The sequence below is a fragment of the Poeciliopsis prolifica genome, unplaced genomic scaffold (genome assembly GCF_027474105.1).
Source record: "Poeciliopsis prolifica strain line A6 unplaced genomic scaffold, Auburn_PproV2 SCAFFOLD008, whole genome shotgun sequence".
Classification (NCBI taxonomy): Eukaryota; Metazoa; Chordata; class Actinopteri; order Cyprinodontiformes; family Poeciliidae; genus Poeciliopsis; species Poeciliopsis prolifica.
The window spans coordinates 14,046,349-14,066,431 of NW_026562383.1; the positions used below are offsets into that span (position 1 = coordinate 14,046,349).

General features: G+C 38.5%; 1 protein-coding gene across 9 annotated transcripts in view; it reads right to left on the minus strand.

Annotated features, from left to right (window-relative positions):
* Positions 1-20,083, minus strand: part of LOC129361792 (adhesion G protein-coupled receptor L2-like) — a 124,599-nt gene that overhangs the window by 59,426 nt on the left and 45,090 nt on the right. For 8 of the 9 annotated variants that reach the window (XM_055032895.1, XM_055032900.1, XM_055032891.1 and 5 more), the window contains 3 exons: positions 12,775-12,988; positions 5,016-5,125; positions 1,615-1,629 (listed from right to left, as the gene is read on the minus strand). In XM_055032895.1, the coding sequence (XP_054888870.1) occupies positions 1,615-1,629; positions 5,016-5,125; positions 12,775-12,988 (339 nt within the window). The remainder of the gene's footprint in view (positions 1-1,614; positions 1,630-5,015; positions 5,126-12,774; positions 12,989-20,083) is intronic. The other variant, XM_055032893.1, reaches the window with a different exon arrangement.

Sequence of the window (20,083 nt, forward strand, 5' to 3'; positions counted from 1 at the left end):
TAGACAACAAATCCTTGGCAAAAACTGCAAGTTTCATAACATAGAATGACAAGATAGAAACTGGTTGAAGAGGCTGCCAAGAGTCTCCAGAAAAAATTAAAGATCAGGGTTAATGGCAAAGTTTTCTGGTTAGTCCTTGTGCTAAGTTCGATTTTATATGTGGCAACAATTTCCAGGGTGCTCCGCATGTCTGGACAGATCAAACTAAATCTGAACCTTTGGCACAGTTGAAAAAGTTCATTAAAACACAATCACTACAGTGAAATATGCTGGTGGCAGCATCATGCTTTTGCTTAGCGTACTAGACTTTTTGGGAAGGTACCAGACAGTTTTCAGCCTAAACACTTATGTGTCAAAGCTTGAAGATTATAGAATACAAAAAATGGCTTCACCAGCAAAAATTTGGTCTCAAAATAGAAAAGCCAGACAGAAATTTCTGTGATCACATGAAGAGAAGAGGGGCAAAAGATGCCCTTACAATCCAATTTTGGTTTTGAGAGAGTCTACAAGGTGTGGAGAGGCCAAAAAAATCCGAGAATGCTGAAATTGAATCATAAATGGCTTCAGGGATTGAACAAACTATTGGTTTCAGAGTTGGTCCTAAACCAGGTTATTCCAGCTTTTATATTTTTGTTCATTTTCTCCCTCAAACATAACTTTCTCAATTAAATTGTAATAGATAAATATCACACTTAAGGTAGAAAAAGTTTTCAAGTGATTTATCATTTATCATGGTCTCATTAAATCTGGCATTCTAACAATGGTGTATGCACCTTTCAATATCCACTGTACATATGAACACATTGCACATGCACTCTCACATGACTGAGGGTTATTAAGTAACAAGAGGGAAAGGGAACAGACTTTACATCTCGTGGTAAGAGTGAACAACAGGTTGTCGGATGGGGGTGGCGGCAGCAAAGCAAAGGTAAAACAAACTAAAAAATGAAAGTGGAGGTTGAGGGAATAAATCGAAACAACAGAGGCAAAGGATTTTCACTACTCTGTGGCAAAAGACAAGATTAACCACTGATGGGTGAGGGAGGCCATGGCAAAGTTCCAATGTAAATTAATTTGTTCTGGATTTTAAAAAAAAGGAAAGAGGGAAATTTTGTTTCCCCGTCCTCAAACATGTTTTTGTTTTTTTCACAGGTGGTGCCAAACTCACTCAGCCATCACTGCTATTTCACATCACGTGCTATGGGTGCAGCAGAACTCGGGCCAGGCAAACTGAGACTGAGCCAATTAAGAGGTATACACACAACTAGTCATTCTTCGGAGAAGTCGGGGAGTGGAGGTTACACTGCTTACGAGGGGGTCCGAGGAATGAATGGACACCAAAAACAGTCAGTGTTTTCTTTCGTATTGAGAAGAGAACTTGGCCTGGTGACCATGGTTGTCATTTGAAATTTTTGCAAATTGTTTGGGTTCCATGAGTGCAAACCATCCTCCTATGGGTTTACAATTTGACAGGAAAAGGCAATCAGGAAGGGGGGAGAAAGGTGGAAGGGGTTGGGACGTGAGGGGAGCTGTACTCAACACCACAGAACAAGAGGCCAAAAGGGTGGGAGTGTGGAAGGGTAAAGAGAGGGAAGGACCAGAGCACTCATTTACCTTTTTGCTCCACTTCTATTTCAGGCATTGGAAAAGAAAGCAAAAAAAAAAAAAAAAGAGTGCAAGAGGGAGAGAAGTGTTATCATGAGTTAATTAGTAGATATAAAGAAAGAAAATTAGTTGGAGGGTGTGAGAGTGAAATGAACCATTCGGCTGGCTGGGATAGAAGATCTTAGAGGAAGGGCAAACAAAAAAAAGTTTGTTAGAGCGATGTTTCATCCTAGAAATGAAAACAGAGAAGTTATGGCAAGAGACAAGCCATGTATCGCACTTCTCAATAAGCTACTCATTTTCATCGCCTTTATCTGCCAACAAAACAACAGTTTGTACAGTAAAAGCTGAATAAATTCCTCAAAGAATGCTTGCCCCCTAAGCAGCAAGAGATGGAGAAAATTTATAAAACAAAAAAACCCTTCAAAGTCCGGGTCAAATTTAGACGGAGAACAGTCAACACAGCATCGGAGTTATTTCTGGCATGTCTTGGCTGAGGGTGGAAATTGTTCAAACTTTTCTCAACACAAATGAAACACTGGATTTCTAGATCTGCTCGCCCACATACGTAAAACACAACACTTAAGTTAATGCTTAAACGAGCTGGCAATGTACAAGGTGATTGATGGCACAGTCAACCTAATGGGCATTCTTTAGAAATGCAGCTGCATGTGCTTCAGTGCTTTGGAGAGGCTGGAGACAATATGAAAAAAGGTTGAAAATTGAAGAAAAAAATAGAAAGCGTTAGTACGGGTGGGGAACAGGAGGTGAAAGGAAAGTCTGTTTGAAAGAAGAGGGGAAAGAAGAGTTCAGGTTTACATTTCAGCACTTACAATATGGAGTAAGCTCAGATAAAGCTGAACTTATATGAACTACTGTAGGCATCCATTTAAAGCTAGATTAACTAGAAAATGGTGACTGTTATAAACGTACTTGCAGCAGAGATAAAAAAAAACTGTAGAAGAAGAGAGCAGTGATGAGTAAGTGTAAGAATTCAATTTAACTTCAGGAAAAATGCACAGTATTCTTTTAAATGTTAGGCCATTTAACAGATTTTACAGTAAGATCCTTTGTGTTACAGGTCAATAAGAGCATTAAATAAGGCCATACATTCTGATTTCAGTAAAAGAGAATTCAAAAGTCAGCCAACGGAAACTGTGAGAAAACATTGTGTCTCCAACCCTTATTAATATCTAGTCATGCAGATAACTTCAGATTTATTTGTCAAGCTGTAGAAATATATACCTCTGAGATTTTCAACTGAACCACAAATATGTAAGACTGAGTTTATATAAAAAAAGAAAAAGCAGAAGCTATTTGTTCGGTGGAAAGTAGTTCCAAAGTAAACTGATCACAGTAAGGTCTGAGGATTAACCGCAGAACCAGCAATGCTTTTTAAGAAAAGATATGGCCAATGAAAAACTCAATTTGATCTATATGAGCGTCATACTATAAACCAGAGATGCATTTACTGCCGTTGAAGCAGAGTCGGGGATAGACGGCGATGGGGACACATCAACAACCATTTATCACGTCTAAGTCCCCAGTGAAATCCCTCAGTGGAAATTGAATCATGTGGAACCTCTGCTTCAATCTGACTCGGTTTTGCTTTAGTGGTTGAAACTAAAATGATACATGACTAAAACGTGAAGATTTAATTTAAAAACCCCAAGCCAAAGCTAAACTAAAAACACTGCAAAGTCGAATAAATGATATCTTACGCAGCCAGATAATGTTCACAGCAATCCGTGACGACATTTACAGTCTTCTTTTCACTAAATTCAAAGCTGATGAGTTCGACGTGCTGATTTGTGTTGCTGTGCTCAGCTTGCAATTATGTGAAGAAAATTAAACTGACTACAACAAAATTTTGAATCTTGCAGTAGGAGATTTACAATCTGTTAGTGAAAGTTCAGCTCTCACTGTTGATAATTGGCATGCCAGTAACCAGGCTTCTATGTCGCTGTCAGGTACAAAATGAGCATGCAAATTAAGCATGTTTCTATTAGTTTGTTTAAAACACATAAACAACGCTGAGCAGTGACCTCGGTCAGCATTATAGGCTACCGACTGCTACCAGGAAATGTGATAAATAGGGTGGAAATTTGCAAACAGGAAACAAAAAAAGGAGAAAAAAAAGAAAGCTTTTGAATAACTTTTTGCAGTTTGGAGCATTCTCTATGCCAGTCACTGTTGAGCATTTTAAAAAGTGGACACTTTTGGTCACTTAGAGTTAAAGTGCAACCATGTAATAGATGCCTTTTGGGAAGAAACTGTTTTCTGTTAGCTTCTTTGTTCATCTTTGGGGGGCTTTAAATTGCCATTTATGTGTAATTTTTCAGTTAGATACTCCTAACTGTAGACATACAACTCTTAATGTGGTGATGATTTACTTTGGTAAGTTGCAATTGTGAAGAACCATTTGTATATTGATTCTATCTTGAACATTAGCTAAAAAAAGTTGGGCCATTTTCATTAACCAGTAAGTGTTGACTTAAAAATAACGTAGGAATGGACCAGTTAAACCAAAGCTTTCTTTTCAAAACTGGTAAAACCCGTTTATCATCCTATTCCTGGGATTTAAACTAAATTTAACAAGCTGGCAGACACCTACTGTCACTGAGATCTTTAGGTTACCATAATGTGGGATAGGTTTTCCTTCTCTTAAAAACATTTTAAAAAATCAGCTGTTTGGAAGCAAAACCCAGTTTTTGAAAGATGTTGTTCCTGCACTCTAACAACATTTAAAAGTTATAGTTAAGAAGCTGCAACATTAAAAGCAAAAAGGGGTAATACTTTACGTATATGAATCAAGATTAAACTACAATAAATAAATCGGATAGATAATATTAATACAAGTGGGAAAAAAAATCAATATTTTGTTTTAGCGGAGTTGGAATGTTTCTTTTCTGTTTTAAATAAATTCAATTAGATTGTGTTACAGAACTTTGTTTGATTTTTGTGTAAACACCATGAGACAATGAAACATTTGTTTCCTTTCTTATTTCTTATGTTGCAATGACTATGATTGCATGCCTCCGTGGGTGCATGTTTCTTTTTAATCAATTTCTATTTTGCCATTTGTTTGGCGCTTACTTACAGCCAACAGAAATCTGCATTATTACATAAAATATCTTACATCTCAAATAAAGTCAAGTAAAATCACACCTGCATGACTAGACTTCAAATAAGGGAACAGGAAAAATGTGTGTTTGGTATTTAACTAAACTTTAAATACCTAAAAAAGATTCCAAGTCCTTCTAGCTTTAGGTCATTATTAACACAGTGTTATTCCAGATAAGAGTTGAAGAGTCATCTGTAAGAACTAATAAAAAGAGGCTGTAGTCACATCAGACATTTTGATAATAAACAACAAGATTTCTGTATGAGATTGGGGTGGTGATACTTACTATAGGGAACACACTCATACTGGACCTCTAAGTACTTGTAGGTGCCAGGGCATGGATCGGGAAAGACATCAGAGCCAGTGACAACCACACACTGCGTACGGTTGTTGCACCTAGGGGAAAAAAAAGATTGACCAGAGATTTCATCATGACTACCCACAGTAAGAGTACTCCGCATGAGACAACATTAACAACACAAAAGGAGGGAGCGCTTCATTGTAACAGCCTCAGTGACATTGATGAAATCCCGGGCTTGACTGTTACTTATGCATTCTAGTTTCAAACCTTGGCGAACGAGGAGGGAGAGGAATGAGAGCATTAAGGGGCGAGTAAATGAAGGCGATGGCATGAATGACAGAGCGAGAGAGCAGCTTCAAGGCATGTTGGGAATTACTGTCTTCAGGCTGCTATTGGAAGAGAGGACATTCATTAAAACACACGCGACAGGTGGTGGTGACATGCACTGGACTGGAATGGGTGGCCATGAGTATAACAGAGCAGCTCCTCTGCATGTATGCCCAAACAAGACATGAATGTGTCAACTCCATGAAAGGTTATTTGCCTTCCAGCATGATATGGTGTCCCTCAGCGAAATAACAGTATGATGTGTGAATTGCAGAGTCATTGGGTATGTGTGTGCATGTGCTAGCATATGTTTCTGGGTGTTAAAAAAAGTTCAAGTCAAGAGGCAGCAAGAGGAAAAAATAAATAAATAAAATAGAAGAACAGCAAAAGATCGAGGTTGTGTAAATACTGTATAGGGTGAAATTGGCTCCACTTCAATCGAGCTCTCTTCAGGCCCAGGGATTGAGAATGATGTCAGCAAGAGAGGCAAACAAGATGAAAACTGGCACCAGAAAAGAAACGTTTAACAATGTGCAGGCTTGAGATAAATATATATAAAAAAAATAATAATTAAAAAAAGTTAGAGGCAGAGATGCAAGTAACATATATTTGAGCAGGGGACAATAGTAACAGTAACAGATTTAGGACAATTTATCACTGCAAAGTGTTGCACAGAAACAACAAAAATATGACAGGGGAACAGAATTACCCATCTAAGACTCAGTTAATGAATTTTAAAAAGCAGGTAAGCACACATGTAAATCCATCATGAAACTTTGCTCAGTAGTGCACATGCATTCTCTTTGCATCACCCTGTACTTCAAGATTAATGCCACAGAACTATTACATCTTACTAAAACCATGCACAATTAAAGGATTTTTAGAAAGGCTCAGCTGTGGTCTAAACTTCAGTGCCAATATATTGCCAGCTGTGCTTTTCGAGAAGCAACTTTTGTACCTGCAGCGTAGCAAATGTTCAAGAGAGCTGCCGCAAGGGAGAAAGGGTCACTGCATGAAAATGTGATCTGATTGACAGCGTGCGGGGCATGCTGCATCACCTCAAATACACCCAAAAATGTTCCCCTTCATTCAGGGTACAGAGATTTTACAGTCAATAGCTGCAAGTGATAGGAAATAGGCTTTGAAATATTTGGAAAATGCATGGTCTCACTGTGTGATTGTTAATTTCATTGTAGCATACAGAATGGATATAAATTCAGGTAGAGTGCTGATCAGCAAAATGAAGCATAATTGGGCAATAGATGATTATGTGATATGTGTTGAAAATGCATCAGCAATCAATAGTGCTATCAATCAAGGCATTGGGATGGTTCAAGGTAAATTTGAAACAATGGTTTAGATCTTTGATCATCAGTAGTTCAAACCATAAAATAATTGATTAATTTACACTAAACTGGATGATGCTCCATCACAGAGATTATTTTTATATTACCGTAATAAGACATTAATCTGTCTGTGAAAATGCAAAAAAAGGATCATTTTTAATCTTAACAGTCTCTTATAAGGTTTAAGATGCACAACTCATGAAAAAGAAGCAGAATTTCAAAAATCTTTATTGGCTTTCTTCTTTAAAACCTTGTAAACATCATGCATAGTCTCAAGGGTTAAATGTTTCTGTGCATTCCTGTTTTTTTTTTCTTTTTAAATCTGACATTAAGTATGTTAAGGAAGCAACTATTAGCTTCATCTCAACTCGCAGGAAATTTAAGCTCAAGTTAAATTATAGAGGTGGTGATAAATCAATAATAAAGAACACTGAATATTCATCTACAATTTTTACTGTGGTTGACTTTGTGCCACACTGCAGCTGACCCGCAGGACAAAAGAACACACAAAGGCACACGCCTAATAAATATTCACCCAAGCTTCAGCTCCACTTCTGGTTTCTAGCGGCTCCGAAGGGAAGCATTTCTGGATATTTACGAGTTCTTTGTTGTACTAAGCAGGTTGTGTTCAGCTGACTTGATGTGAGCAATGAGACCAAATCAAACTGTTTAGTTTGCAGCCCAGAAAACTAAGGCTGTGAGTTAAAAGACAGGAAAAATGTTTTGTTAGATGATCATTTTCTGTTGGTTAACCAGTACAAGAGAACACCTATCGTATTACACCATTTGATCTTTGGTAAACATTAAATATTGATTTGTGTACATGTAAGAACTAAAGAAGCTTTTTTCATCGCTAAAAATTCTTTTTTTATGCAGGAACCATTCACCGCTGCGTTTTCCTTCACAGTAATTTGGAGATGCCTTCGTGTTTTAGGAGCAGGTGTTGTTGCTAAGGGTTCTGACAGTCTGTTTATAACAGCAGCAAATCCCAGCGTGCGATCTGCACTGAACAGTCTCACGGCAGTCAAGTGTTTGAATTCCACTCGCTTTCTCTCAGAGAGCTGCACCTTTGACCAGATAAAAGATTCATTCTGGTAGTTTTAAAGGGTCAGAGAAGAGGTTGCGATTCAAATGAAGTAATGGAAGGCAGAGAGACGAAAAGTGTATTTAGATCATAATTTTTTACAAGTGAACAGTTTTTGCACCTGCTCCGGTCGAGAGATGGAAAGGTCAGATTCACAGTCCATTCACGGCGCGTTTCTAAAGGAATGAGGACCTGAATATTAAGCAACGTGACCAGAGGTTGCGGCACTTTCTTTACGAAACTTTCAACTAAACGTTCTTCTTGACAAAACCCTCTGATGTAGCTGTCGTGCAAAAATCAATCTATTTGATTCCTGTCTAGGAATTTTTGTTGGGGGGAAAAAAAACAGTTCTTGACGAATGCTCTCTGTCGCAATTTCCAGAAACTGCCAGTCTGAGATGCAGACCTCCAACTGTTTCCATCTACCCGCTCTTGTTTAATGTGTTTGTTTATCCGTCTGTGGGGCTGTTGCCTTTTGTTAATCCTGACAGTATTGACTGGTCCATTGTGATAGAGTTAAAATACCCACATTCTAGTTTGCTGCACACCAATGGAGCGCTGATTGGTCTCTGAAAGATTTGCGGCCGGTTTAACATCACCATTTATCACATCGCCTTTAATTACGATCACGAGCCCTTTCTCTCTAATCTGAATCCTTACTATCATTGTGGCAAAAGGCTCCTTTCAAAACCATTATTTCCTGGGAACCTGGATCAATATTAAGGCACGTGAAAAAAATAGGACACCCAAATAAATATTAAGTTGTTTATTAAGAAATGCTGGAATGTTGGTGTTTAATTGTATTTTTTTTATTTCTGGAAAAGAAAGTAATTCAATTGGAATTAAACAGCAAACCTTGCTTTTACTCATCAAACAAAAGATAAGAATAAAAATGGGGAAAACTTTCGGACACACTACCTTATAAGAGCTAGCCTTACCCCACAAGAACAGAAAAAAACTTCTGTTCTTGTAGACATTAATCTGAGCAAAATTTGACCCACTCCTCACTTTCAACTGTAAGATGTTTGAAGAGTTTCTTGCATGTACAGCTTGTTTCAAGTCGCCCCACAGAACCTCAATCGGCTCAAGATCTAGGCTTTAACTCAGAGCAGCACTTTTCATTTCAGCAAGTCCTCGACAGATTTTACCAGCATGTTTTGAGTCATTGTCATGTCACAGGGTCCAGTTCTGCTTCACCAACAACTGCTTTAGAGAGGGTCTCATATTTTCACCAGGCACCTTTTAAATCACGGTGTGGAGCTCATGGTGGATTCTTTTGAGCTTTCCTGGAATTTTGTATTTAGATGCTGTCTTCTCTCCTGGCGTCCAAATAACTCAATATTACATACATCTGTTCAAAGAACAACATACAGGAAGTAATGGTCTTTGTCTGGGCTATCCTTGGAAAATCTTAGTGTGGCTTTGGTTTATTTTTATTTTTTAATTAAAGAATTCTTCTTTGCACAATTCCCATGAAAGTTAAACGTATGCAGTCTTTTTCTTTTTATGCAAATATTTATTTTCATAGCAACAGCTGCAAAGGCCAGCTGCAGGTTCATTGATGACTTATAGCCAGAGACTTATTTTTGCATCTTACAGTCCACTATCAGGGGACTTTCTTAGATGGGACAGACCAGACCATGTTGGATGTTGTTGACTTGTAGATTATTTTCCATAGAATGGAATAGCAAATTTGTTATTTTTTGAGGCCTTTTTTAAGTAAGACATGTAAGATGCAATAACATATTTCTGAATGTTTCAGACAGATTCTCCTGTAATGTTCTCTCACTTCAACAGTCTCTTCAGCCACACCAAACAAAATCTTTTTCAAAATACTAATTAACTTTCCTAACCATTCTAAGAAAGAATAAATGTGGGAGTGTTTTCAAGGTTTTAAAATGTGTTTCACTCAATATTGTTGTTTTGTTAGGGATATTACTTCAATTTGACATTAAATACGAAGTAAAAGCATGGGGTGTTGTGGGGTGTTTTAATTTTCACCTGAGTGTAAGTTTGAAGTAAATCCCCACCCAGTGTGGGTCTCGACTTGTCAACAAAAGTGTTGCGGTTGTCACTGAAAGCAAAAGGCATGGAAAGCATCTGCAGCATTATACTGTACAACTGTACTGGGACTGCAGTGTAGATTTAGAAAGACAGCAGGACCTGATGTATTCATGAAGCTCTTCTGTGGAGCTGCATCTCATGGGGGTAAACAGGAGAAAATGAGGCATGTAAAAATCCCAAAGGTCTGACATGGTGGGCGATGATGCTCAAAAGCCAGCTTTAAAGAGGCTGCAGGTTAAGACAGAGCAGCGCATTAGACAGTGAACAGTGGTCGTTACTGTTTATGAATAGCTCATCCAGTGCCCTTTAAAAACACACACACACCTCTAGGGGTAAGCAGCAGTCGAGCTGAAGTGTTGCTGTGCTGTCGTTTGACAATGAGGCGGCATCCTGTGAGAGGGTAACCAGGATAAAAGGCACAATGATGGGCACCGCTCGCTACCTGAGGCAAAGCCACTTCAATGCACTACAAGTGTTTGAACAAAGCAAGCGCAGTGTTCCAGATAGGGTATTAGGAGGGTGTTCATGTGACTGGCGGTCGCCTCCCTGAGCTACTCTGATTATGACTCAAACAGAAGCAACAACACGCAGCTGGTGTGAAGAGCTCCGTTGCATGGATGTCACTTACTGCCTGTCAAGAATTAATCTGCGCAACACTTTTTAAAAGATTTTAAATGTCACCCACATAATTTGGCAAGAGACGGCAAAACCTGGAATTTGAAGGATGCAAGACAGCGCCATTTTGCTTGTACAGATGATATGTACAGCTTCGAGCTATACATATTGGCTTTCAGCGCATTGCATAGTGTTTTGTGCATGAAAAAGCTCTGCAGAGTCTAAAAGGCACCAAAGACACACAACACACACTGGCCCTGATCTGCCTGAAATGTGAAGTTTATGGTTCAGGCTTTTCTAATGTTGTTTAATAACATAATTGTGCAAGATATTTGAATACTGTATGCAAAAATGTTAGATAAGCATACCCAAAATTTGATTTTTTTTGCACCAAGACGAACCAGAGTAAAATACTTAAGGTCAAAAATGCAGGTGAATTTTAATAGATAGTAATGCCAGGAAATATGTTCATGTATTCAAAAAGTAAAAATTACATACTATATGAAGTCTTTATACACACTGATGCATTTGAAATCTTTATTTCTTTTCATTTTGAGTAATATGACTTAAAAGTATGCATGCCCTGATCAGGTTTTCTGCTGCCGATTCTAATATCGATCAATCAGGTTGATTTCTGCCGATCACTGATCTTTGCCAGTCACCTGGATTGATTTTAAATTTTTTGCTTTAGGCATAAATGCTAATATATGATCTGACAAAACTTAAAAAAATATCTGGCAATAAATTCATCTAATTTAGCATAAAACATGCAAAATACTTGCAAGCACAATACAGCAGCTATTCAGTCAAAAGGACAACTGAAAAACCTGCAATTAGTAAAATAATATTTAATAGCAAGGCTCTCAGTATTATCAATTATACACGAGTCAAATAAATCTGTACAGTATGCTGGACAACTGCCATGACGGCTATGTCAAATAATGTCTAGTAAAAAAGGAATCATTCATTCAAAGGTCACTGCAGGTGGAGGAGAAACGGCACTACGTCTGTGAAACCAGTGGCGCGTAGTGGCGGTTCAGCAGCGAAACAGAACCAGCATCTTTCTGACCGTAACGCTAATCCAGGTGAGTGTTGGTAGTTGTGCGCTGCTTTACTGGTGGCTTCGGATGTCCTTTTTTCCATGCATTAAGCCTCAACGTGGCCAAACTGAAGCGCTTTTTTTTTTTTTTTTTTTTTTTTTTTTTTTTTTTTTTTTTTTTTTAAATGTCGCATTGGATTTGTTGTGTTGATGCATTTTGATGTGCTTCACCCCAGAGGTAATTTTCCACCGCAACATGCAAACTTCCCCGTTCACTCTCAGAGCGTTCAAGTTCCACACCACACAGTTTAGGATTTACTGCTGCACAGTGTGAAGGAAAGAGGAGACAGCAGCACACGCGGACTGCAAATGAGACACAGGTGATCACAGATCATACACCTTTTCACGGAAATCAGCTGCTCGGCACACCTCTAATTACAGGTAATAAAAACACAAAATTCAGAAATTAATAATTTTACATTAAATTAATTAAAGATATTTTTATACAAGAAATAGCATGACTTACACAGCATGAAATAGCACGACTTACATGAAAATTGTCTGACTAAGATTTTTAGCTACCAGTGATTGACACCATCCACCAACAAGCAGAAACATCGTTGCTTAGAAATTTGACTGCTCAGTCAAATTTGAGTGGAAGGAAACAGAAAACGGTGCTTAAGTCAGTGCTTCAAAGACACTGACCAAAGTATGTCGTTATGAAAGTAAATAATGACATTTTAATGACATCATTCTGGAACGAGTCAGTGACTGTTTGCTGGACAACTGCCATGACGGCAGTTTTTCTCCATGATTGTGCAGGCCGTAGCACGGCCATAACATAACATGTTTATATTACTATATATTAAAATTTCTGGGAAACTAAGTCTGAATTTTTATAAGTTATAAGTCATAATCATCCAAATTAAAAGAAAGACTTGAAATTCATCATTCTGTGTAGAATGAATCATTCTAATGTGAGCCTTCCTTTTGAATTGAATTACTGGATTAAATAAATTCTTGTGTGAAATTCAGATTATTGAGATGCACTAGAAAAAGAAATAATGATAATTGCAATTAACATAAGCATATATCCATCTGAAGAAGTATATGCCAAAATGTAACAAAATATTACAGCAATAAAGAGTTCAGCATACAGTGAAAATATTCCAGACAAAGAAAACAAAAAAACAAAAGGCCATGCTTTTTCTGCCCAGCTCCTGGTTGTGTTTGTGAAATGGAATCCCTCTTCTCCCCCGGGTGTTTTACCTTTGCGATATAATCTTGTAGGCATCAGGGAGGTAACAGTTGACATTCTCCATCTGGAACGGGTCAGCATCGCAGATCTTGTCATCAGTGCGGCCATAGTTGGCTGTCTCGATCATGATGACATCACTCCCAGGGCAACGGAGATCAATCGCATATCCTTCACACGAGAGCTCTCTCCTGACCAACCCAAAAGGCAAGGCTGCACGGCTGAAGCCTGATGACGGAGGGAGAGAGAAACACACACAAAGACAAAAGAAAGCGCATCACTAAATTAATAGGTTAAGGGATCACTGCTCCAGCACAATAAGACCGCACATCATGCTGTAAAAGTTTGTTGGCAAGCTCCGAATAGGCCACAGCAGTCCAATGTTTACCACAGTTTTAAATAGAGAGGTCATTACACGCAACCCAGGAATGGGGGAAAGATGAAAAACAATTCATTTCTCCATTGCACTGTGGTCAGGCCTGTCAAATTTTTAAATCATCTGAGATCAGTGGTAATCTAATAAATTCCTCAGTAGATATAAAGGCCAGAGTGCTTTGAGATGGTCTCCACCAACAGAGAGTATTCACCAGCAGGACCAAATCCAGTGGAATTGAGAACAGCTTTATTATTATACATACCCTTTGATTTATTTCTGTTTTTTTGCTCTGTGTGGTTTGAAAAGAACAACATAAAGAAATTTTTCAGAATCCCACCTGAGTAAAGTGGGATTCTAAAAATTATGTGGGGCCAATCAGACAAGAGACAGTGCAAAGTCCACATTGGTCATTGGACAACTGACAAATGGATGAAATCAAGCAGAAAGGAGAATTGCCAAACAGTTTACTGATGTCTAAATCACTTTAGAGGAAATTACCCTACAAAAGGTGTGGTTCATAGAAGAATAAACCACAATGTTCATTCTTCTATTGGCTATTAGGAGATGAATTCTATACTTGTCAGTATTTGCCAAATTTCGATCAATGTAACAGATTGAGACGGGAGCTATTGTCCACAAGCTTTATCAGCAACCCCATGGATTTTCTGTCAGATTTATTCCAAACTACTGCTAGGTCTTTCCTAAAACCTTGTGTTTTTGCTGGTTAAAGCATTGATTGTTATTTGTGCTTTGATTTAACATAGACCAGAAGGTTTTACATCACAGCTGAGTGATATCTAGAACTACTCATAATGTCATCCGTCTTTAGAAAAAGTCTAGGTTGAACTGATGAAAAGTAATCCTCCAGCATGATATTGGTTTTACCATGTTTTGAGATCATGACCAAAAGTTCAAGTTTGGTTTTGTAAGACCACATAGCACATTCTCTAAAAAGATGGTGGGAGATTTTGGACCCATCAGAATATTTGGGAAAAGGCTTTAGTTGCTCAACTCCAGTCTTCAGTCCAGACATATGGAGACTATGGAGATTGTTTCCACAGGTAGACCCCACAGTTAGGACCAACCAGAAAAACCTGCTAGTTCTTCAATGTTACTGCCAGGTTTCTGGCCATCTCTAAACCAGTTTTTCATCTTATATTTTTTATCAGTTATGGAGAAACTTCTCAGTAATGTTGCTGTTCCATCTTTTCTTTATTTTCATTCAACCAAAAAATGCCATTCTGACAGGAAATGAAAATGGAGTTTCGGTTAAAGGTAACAGTTTTTTAGTTTGTGAGTGAAAAAAAAATATCAAGTCAAAATCATTTGTACCTCTCCTTAAAAATAATCAAAAGGAAAATCCCCAATGATATTTCGAAGATTTATCTTGGGTGACAAGCACCGAGTCTTGCCATCACTCTAACCTTTAGCTCCCTCTGCATATTCAAGTTGTATCTCTGGCTGGGCTACTCTAAAAAAGAAATTGTTAAAATGAGTATTTAGCTCTAAATCTACCCAGAGTATTAAAAAAAAACAAGTTTTATTGTACATATCAGTGAAATACTGCTGATTTTTATTAAAAATTAATTTGATTTATAATAAATTATGACAGGTGAGTGCACAAGAACAATGGATGCTGAATCTGAATCAACAAGTGCTTCCACAAAGTACAAGTTTAAGGATTTGTACACTTTACATCCAAAAAGTCTGACGTTTTAACAGAGGCACGTAGTCTTTTTATATCCACGGTAAGCAAGAAAAAGAAATCCATTAACTGCAGTTAAAGTGATCCAGTCAAAAAAATAATTGAACTGTCTGCAATTCTGAGAAAACAATTTGGTAAAATCTAAGCAGTACATGGAAATGTGCTCCATTAAAGACGAGCAAGTAGAGCTCTGCATGAACTGTCAATAATCGTTGTTGTTTTCAGAACCGGCAGGCCCCTGAGGGAGTAGCTACCATTTGTATTTTCTACACTGCTCTCTTCTAATTAGCCCTCCTTTCAGCCTGTTACCTTTTTCCTGCTCCCATTGGCTCCCGACCATTGTCATGTACTAACACCACCCCGGGTTCACTTTGCCCCCATGCTTTAATTATCCTCACACTTTTGATAGTCTGGGTCCTGTGCAATTAGCATTGTTTGAACTGCTCAGAGCTGAAGTGATTCTGGCTTGAAAATTCCTGTCCTTAAAAACCTGACCAACATGTCTGCAAGTCATTTCAGCTTTTCTGTGCCGAGCTCAGTCATAATGATAGTCTATGTAAGCCTGCACATGCCACAGCAACAAAAAGGAGAAAAATGGCATCTGTAAAACATTCACTCTTAAAAATATACCGAAAGAGTCATTGCATATTAGAAAAAAGTTCTAGGCACACTAGGAGAGGTAGCAAGAGAACAAAATATGAAATTAATGGCAGATTTTCTCTGGCATTTGGCCTCTAGACATTTCATTATGAAACCATGATCCATCTAATAGCCAGTAAATTGTTCTTAGCTGGACTGTTTATCACCTCATTAGAAGAAATCAGTCTAGCCAAATCATAAGTGAAGGGCTGCGGGGTCACTCCATCTTTCCCAATAACCACGACAATTACCCAAACCTTTCAGAAAACCTGTCCAGAATGGTGGATGATAAAACCCAGAGAGAGGAGTTGGCGGCTTTACTGCGAAGACTAATGATCGTCCCGCCTGCCATTCCTCATGGACGGAGTGACGGGTTTATCACGGCAGCTATAGAGAACAGACGGAAATAATGTATCTTGTGGGGTTTTAAAATTCCAAGAAAAAAAAAAAAAACATCCTCACGGACACATGCGCCATCTGCCTTGTCTAAGTTTCTTTCTCCGGCTGTCCACTGCCGCCTCTGCCCATCTATCAGATCGCTATGGGATGATGGGAAGCTGCTGTCAGCAGAAGACTAGCGATTGATTAGGCTCGTGGCTGGCTGGACTCCACCCTCCAACTCTCTGGTATAGATCTTTTTGGTCATAGGCTAACACTACATCAATTAGGAGCACCTAGACTGTGCCGGCGGCCCAAAGAATAAATACCCTTCTCTCCAAACTGCACATAGTCTTGGTCTCATTAATGCTTGTCTAGTAAACTTGTAACTAGGCATGTGATGACGAATCTGAATGAAATACACCACTATACCATGTGTAAAGAAGACTTTTTTTCATTGTGTCGATGGGAAAAATCTAAATTCAAAGGAATATATTTTTGGTGGCTGAACAGGATGTCGCCTAAGATCTCAGGGTTTAGACAAAGCTCTGAAGCAAAAACCTTGTGACAACAAAGGTTTCTGAATGTGTCTATTCTGTGTGCACTTCCTTGGTTTAAACGAGTTTTGCAAGATCTTGAGAAGGAGTGAAGGTTGTTTGTGTGCAGTGTGTTCTAGGGAAGCATGAAAAGCTTTTCATCTCACACTCTGTGCTTTGTTTGACTGATCAACTTTGCAGCAGTGGAAGATTGCGACAGAAGGCCACCAGCTGTAGGGCAAATGGTGTCAGGAAAACTGCAGGATAGAATTCATAACGCAAACCCTGTGTGGGTGTGAGTCGCAGAGTGGGTGATCTTGCTGCGTCACTGCCAATATTTAACATTAAATAAAATACATGGTCTATTGGACAAACGGTAAACATTAATGTTTAATTGAATCGTATACTTCATCACCATACTGGCTATATGTAGTAGACTCGAAAAAGTTGTTGGCTGTAATGATTACTATAGTAATATGCATTATTAAAATGTTAGTTCAATAGCAATTCCTAATGTGAAATTCCTATAAAATTGCATGCAGTATATACAGTATATATATAAAAAACAATTCTCCAACTTATTAATTAAATTAAGTCATTCAGAAGCTTCACCACAAACAAAAGCAAAAAGTTAAATTACCAAACAACACCAATTCTTTGGCTACAATTCCATTATTCCACATATTTTTAAATATTTTACTCCTCTGTTTTTGAAAAATGTATATTGTTTGTGGGATGCCAATACAATACCATCCTAACCCATATTACTTAGGGAGTTTGCAAGATATAATTGCTGCTAACTTACCAACTTTGTCAATAAATTTAGGAACTTTCCAGTTCCCTTTAGCAACTTTTCTCCAAAAAGCTACTTATTGCAGTGTTACTGGCAACAACGCTTGAAGCACGAGGTCGCAGCCTACTGTCGATAGTCAATAAATTTGTACAATCACTTAACATTAGTCTCTACAAGCCTTGTACATGGCTCTGACTCTATTCCTAAGGTTACAGTCCAGCTGGAGGATGAACCCACATGCAAGTCTCAAAACATTAGCTGCCACAGTTTTTCTACCTTGTGCAGCACTGTCCATTTCCCCTCTGAACTAGCTTTCATATTGTATTGATGTATGGCATCCACAAACAAGAACATACTTCTATTCAATTTTATTTAAGGACATAAATGTAAAGGGCAGAGATGAGTACAGTAGTCAACATTTATAAGAGTATCTCTACATTTTTTTCCTCAAGTAAAGGTAAAAAGAAATTGTTCAAGACTTTATCCAACAATACAAGCTTTATCTCTTTGTAAATATTTCCTACAGTGAACACAGTTTTTTGCATAATTTCTTTCTACATTGATGTCACTGGAATAACTATCCATTTCTTGAATAAAAGTATCTATCCAAACAATTGTATCTGTTAACTTAAGCTGATTTTTATTATTGTTGTGTTTGTTCCCATTGAAAAATCTAAGTTTTACAGTTAAAAACAGATACTGCAATGCAGATGTACAGTATGTTTATAAATATTCTTCAGCCTACGCTTTAAGCTATGTTATAGCTGTAGATACTGTTTTTACATACAGAGATTGTGATAACCATAATTTTCCTGTTGAAAAAAATTATATTTTATTTTTGGCAAGTAAAAAGCCTTGTATCATCATATTTGATTGAGACCACCCAGACATATTGCAAGGGAAGCCACTTTGACAAAGTGATAATTGGCTCTGATCCCCATTCCTGCCCTTGTTGACATCAGGTCTAATCATGCATTCCCGTCAGTGAGAGGCTGCACAGAAAAGTAGCTTTTCAGATTTCTCTTCCTGACCTGCCTGCTAAGCCATCTATTGAGCTCAAGAGAGCAAAGCAAGATCAGTACTGCTGCTCAATCTGTTGCATTCTGGGAGCTTTATTTTTTTTTCTTTTTTCCTCCAGCTGACAGGCTATAATTCACTGGCGACAATCCCTCTCATAATACATATTTTGTTTTCTATCAACACCCTTGAAATTGGAAGTGGCACTGTGGCTCAGATGGGTGCATCTGAAACCCTCTGCAATTATACCCTCATGTGACGTAATAAAAAAAAAAAAATCTATGAAGATTATATGAGAACATGATGTCGCTTTCATGTTGCGATATTGCCGTCTGCCAACTGCAAGTGGCGGACCATAACACACATGCTCAGGTTCATCTTGGCTGCTCTGCACGCAAGCTCTCAAGTCTGCAGTCGTCACCAACCTTTGACCGCTCAAACTACACACCATCAGGCAGTGGGAGGCAAAAAAAGACTGGAGGAATGTTTAACTTAAAAAAAAACTGGGCCATATTTGGAGGGTAGGAGAGAATGACGAGATCTGGCACAGACAGAGAGCAAAGGCACTGGTTGACGCTTGTCATCTCCCATTAAGGCTTCTTTGATTGGCCTTTGTGGTCCTGGAAACGGCAAACAGCTGCATGCAAATGGCCCTGTTTCCCTGAGGCTGGCCCCTATTGTTCTGGGTTTCGGTTTGACAGGGACGCTTTCTTTTGCAGCATAAAGGAGGGTGTAGCTTTTAGTCAAATAAGAGTGCCCCCACCACGGTCGCAGCAGGAGTACTTCAAGATTGTTTGTCTTTTTAAGTTGTTTTATTCCCGGTGCTACTGGTAGGCAACATCTTGAAAAGAAAGAGAAGATCTTAGAGTCAAGTTTTTCCCCAAAAGTGAGAGATGCCTCCATAATCCAATATCCGGAGGGAATAAGAAGGACTTATTTCAGCAGAGTTAGGCTTTTCCAAAGAAATTCATAAAAAAGGCATAGAAGTTTAAAAACACAAATTTTTTTCAACTAGCCTGAATGAACTTGTATGAAAACATGAAAAAAAAACTCCCTAATTGGCAGTTGACAATCCTGTCCAAAATGTTAGAAAATGTTTCACATGACTATTTATCAGATGTGAGAGGCACACATAAGAAAGGTGGAAGATTAGAATGGAGATCTGGGGATTCACAACGTAACACCTGCTTTTCGAATACAGATGACACCCAAAGAAGCCTTCCATATCCCTCTGCAGCTCACATTTCAGTCTAACTGTCGAAACACGGCGAAACACTGAAAATCAAGTTGGACACATTGCACCGTTTCCCATGACACTTTAGTCCCTGCTCTGGTCCACCTTGCTGGGAATTGTTTCTAAAGACAGTGTCAGACAAGACCACAAACCCCAGGGCTACACCCGCCCTTCCCAGACTGCTGCCATCAGACACTCTTGATTCCCATATAAGAATTCGAAAATAGAAACCAGCACTAAAGAAGAGACTGCTTCTATGGTCAGATGAAGCGCTCCATGTCGTATCCCTTTTCTCTTTGGTGATACATAAATTAAGCCGTTGCAGGTTCAAGTTGCAAAGCCGCAACTCGTACCACTGCCCTTTCCCCCAATTTATTCTCTAAATGTTGTCTTAACTCAGAAATGCAGAGCGGGAGTATAGAATAACAGATTAAATGTTGACATATGTCCCAATGAAGGGGTCTAAGGAGAAGGATTTGTCATATCGCTAGGGTTAAAAGATCCTAATACTGCCTCTCAAGTCCTCAGGCGGGCCATTTTATTAAAACCTAGATGCTATCATACCATAGAGAGGTATTTTATTGTTTCTGAAAGATAAAACCAGATATATTAGGACTTAATGTCCTAATATATCTGGACATTAAG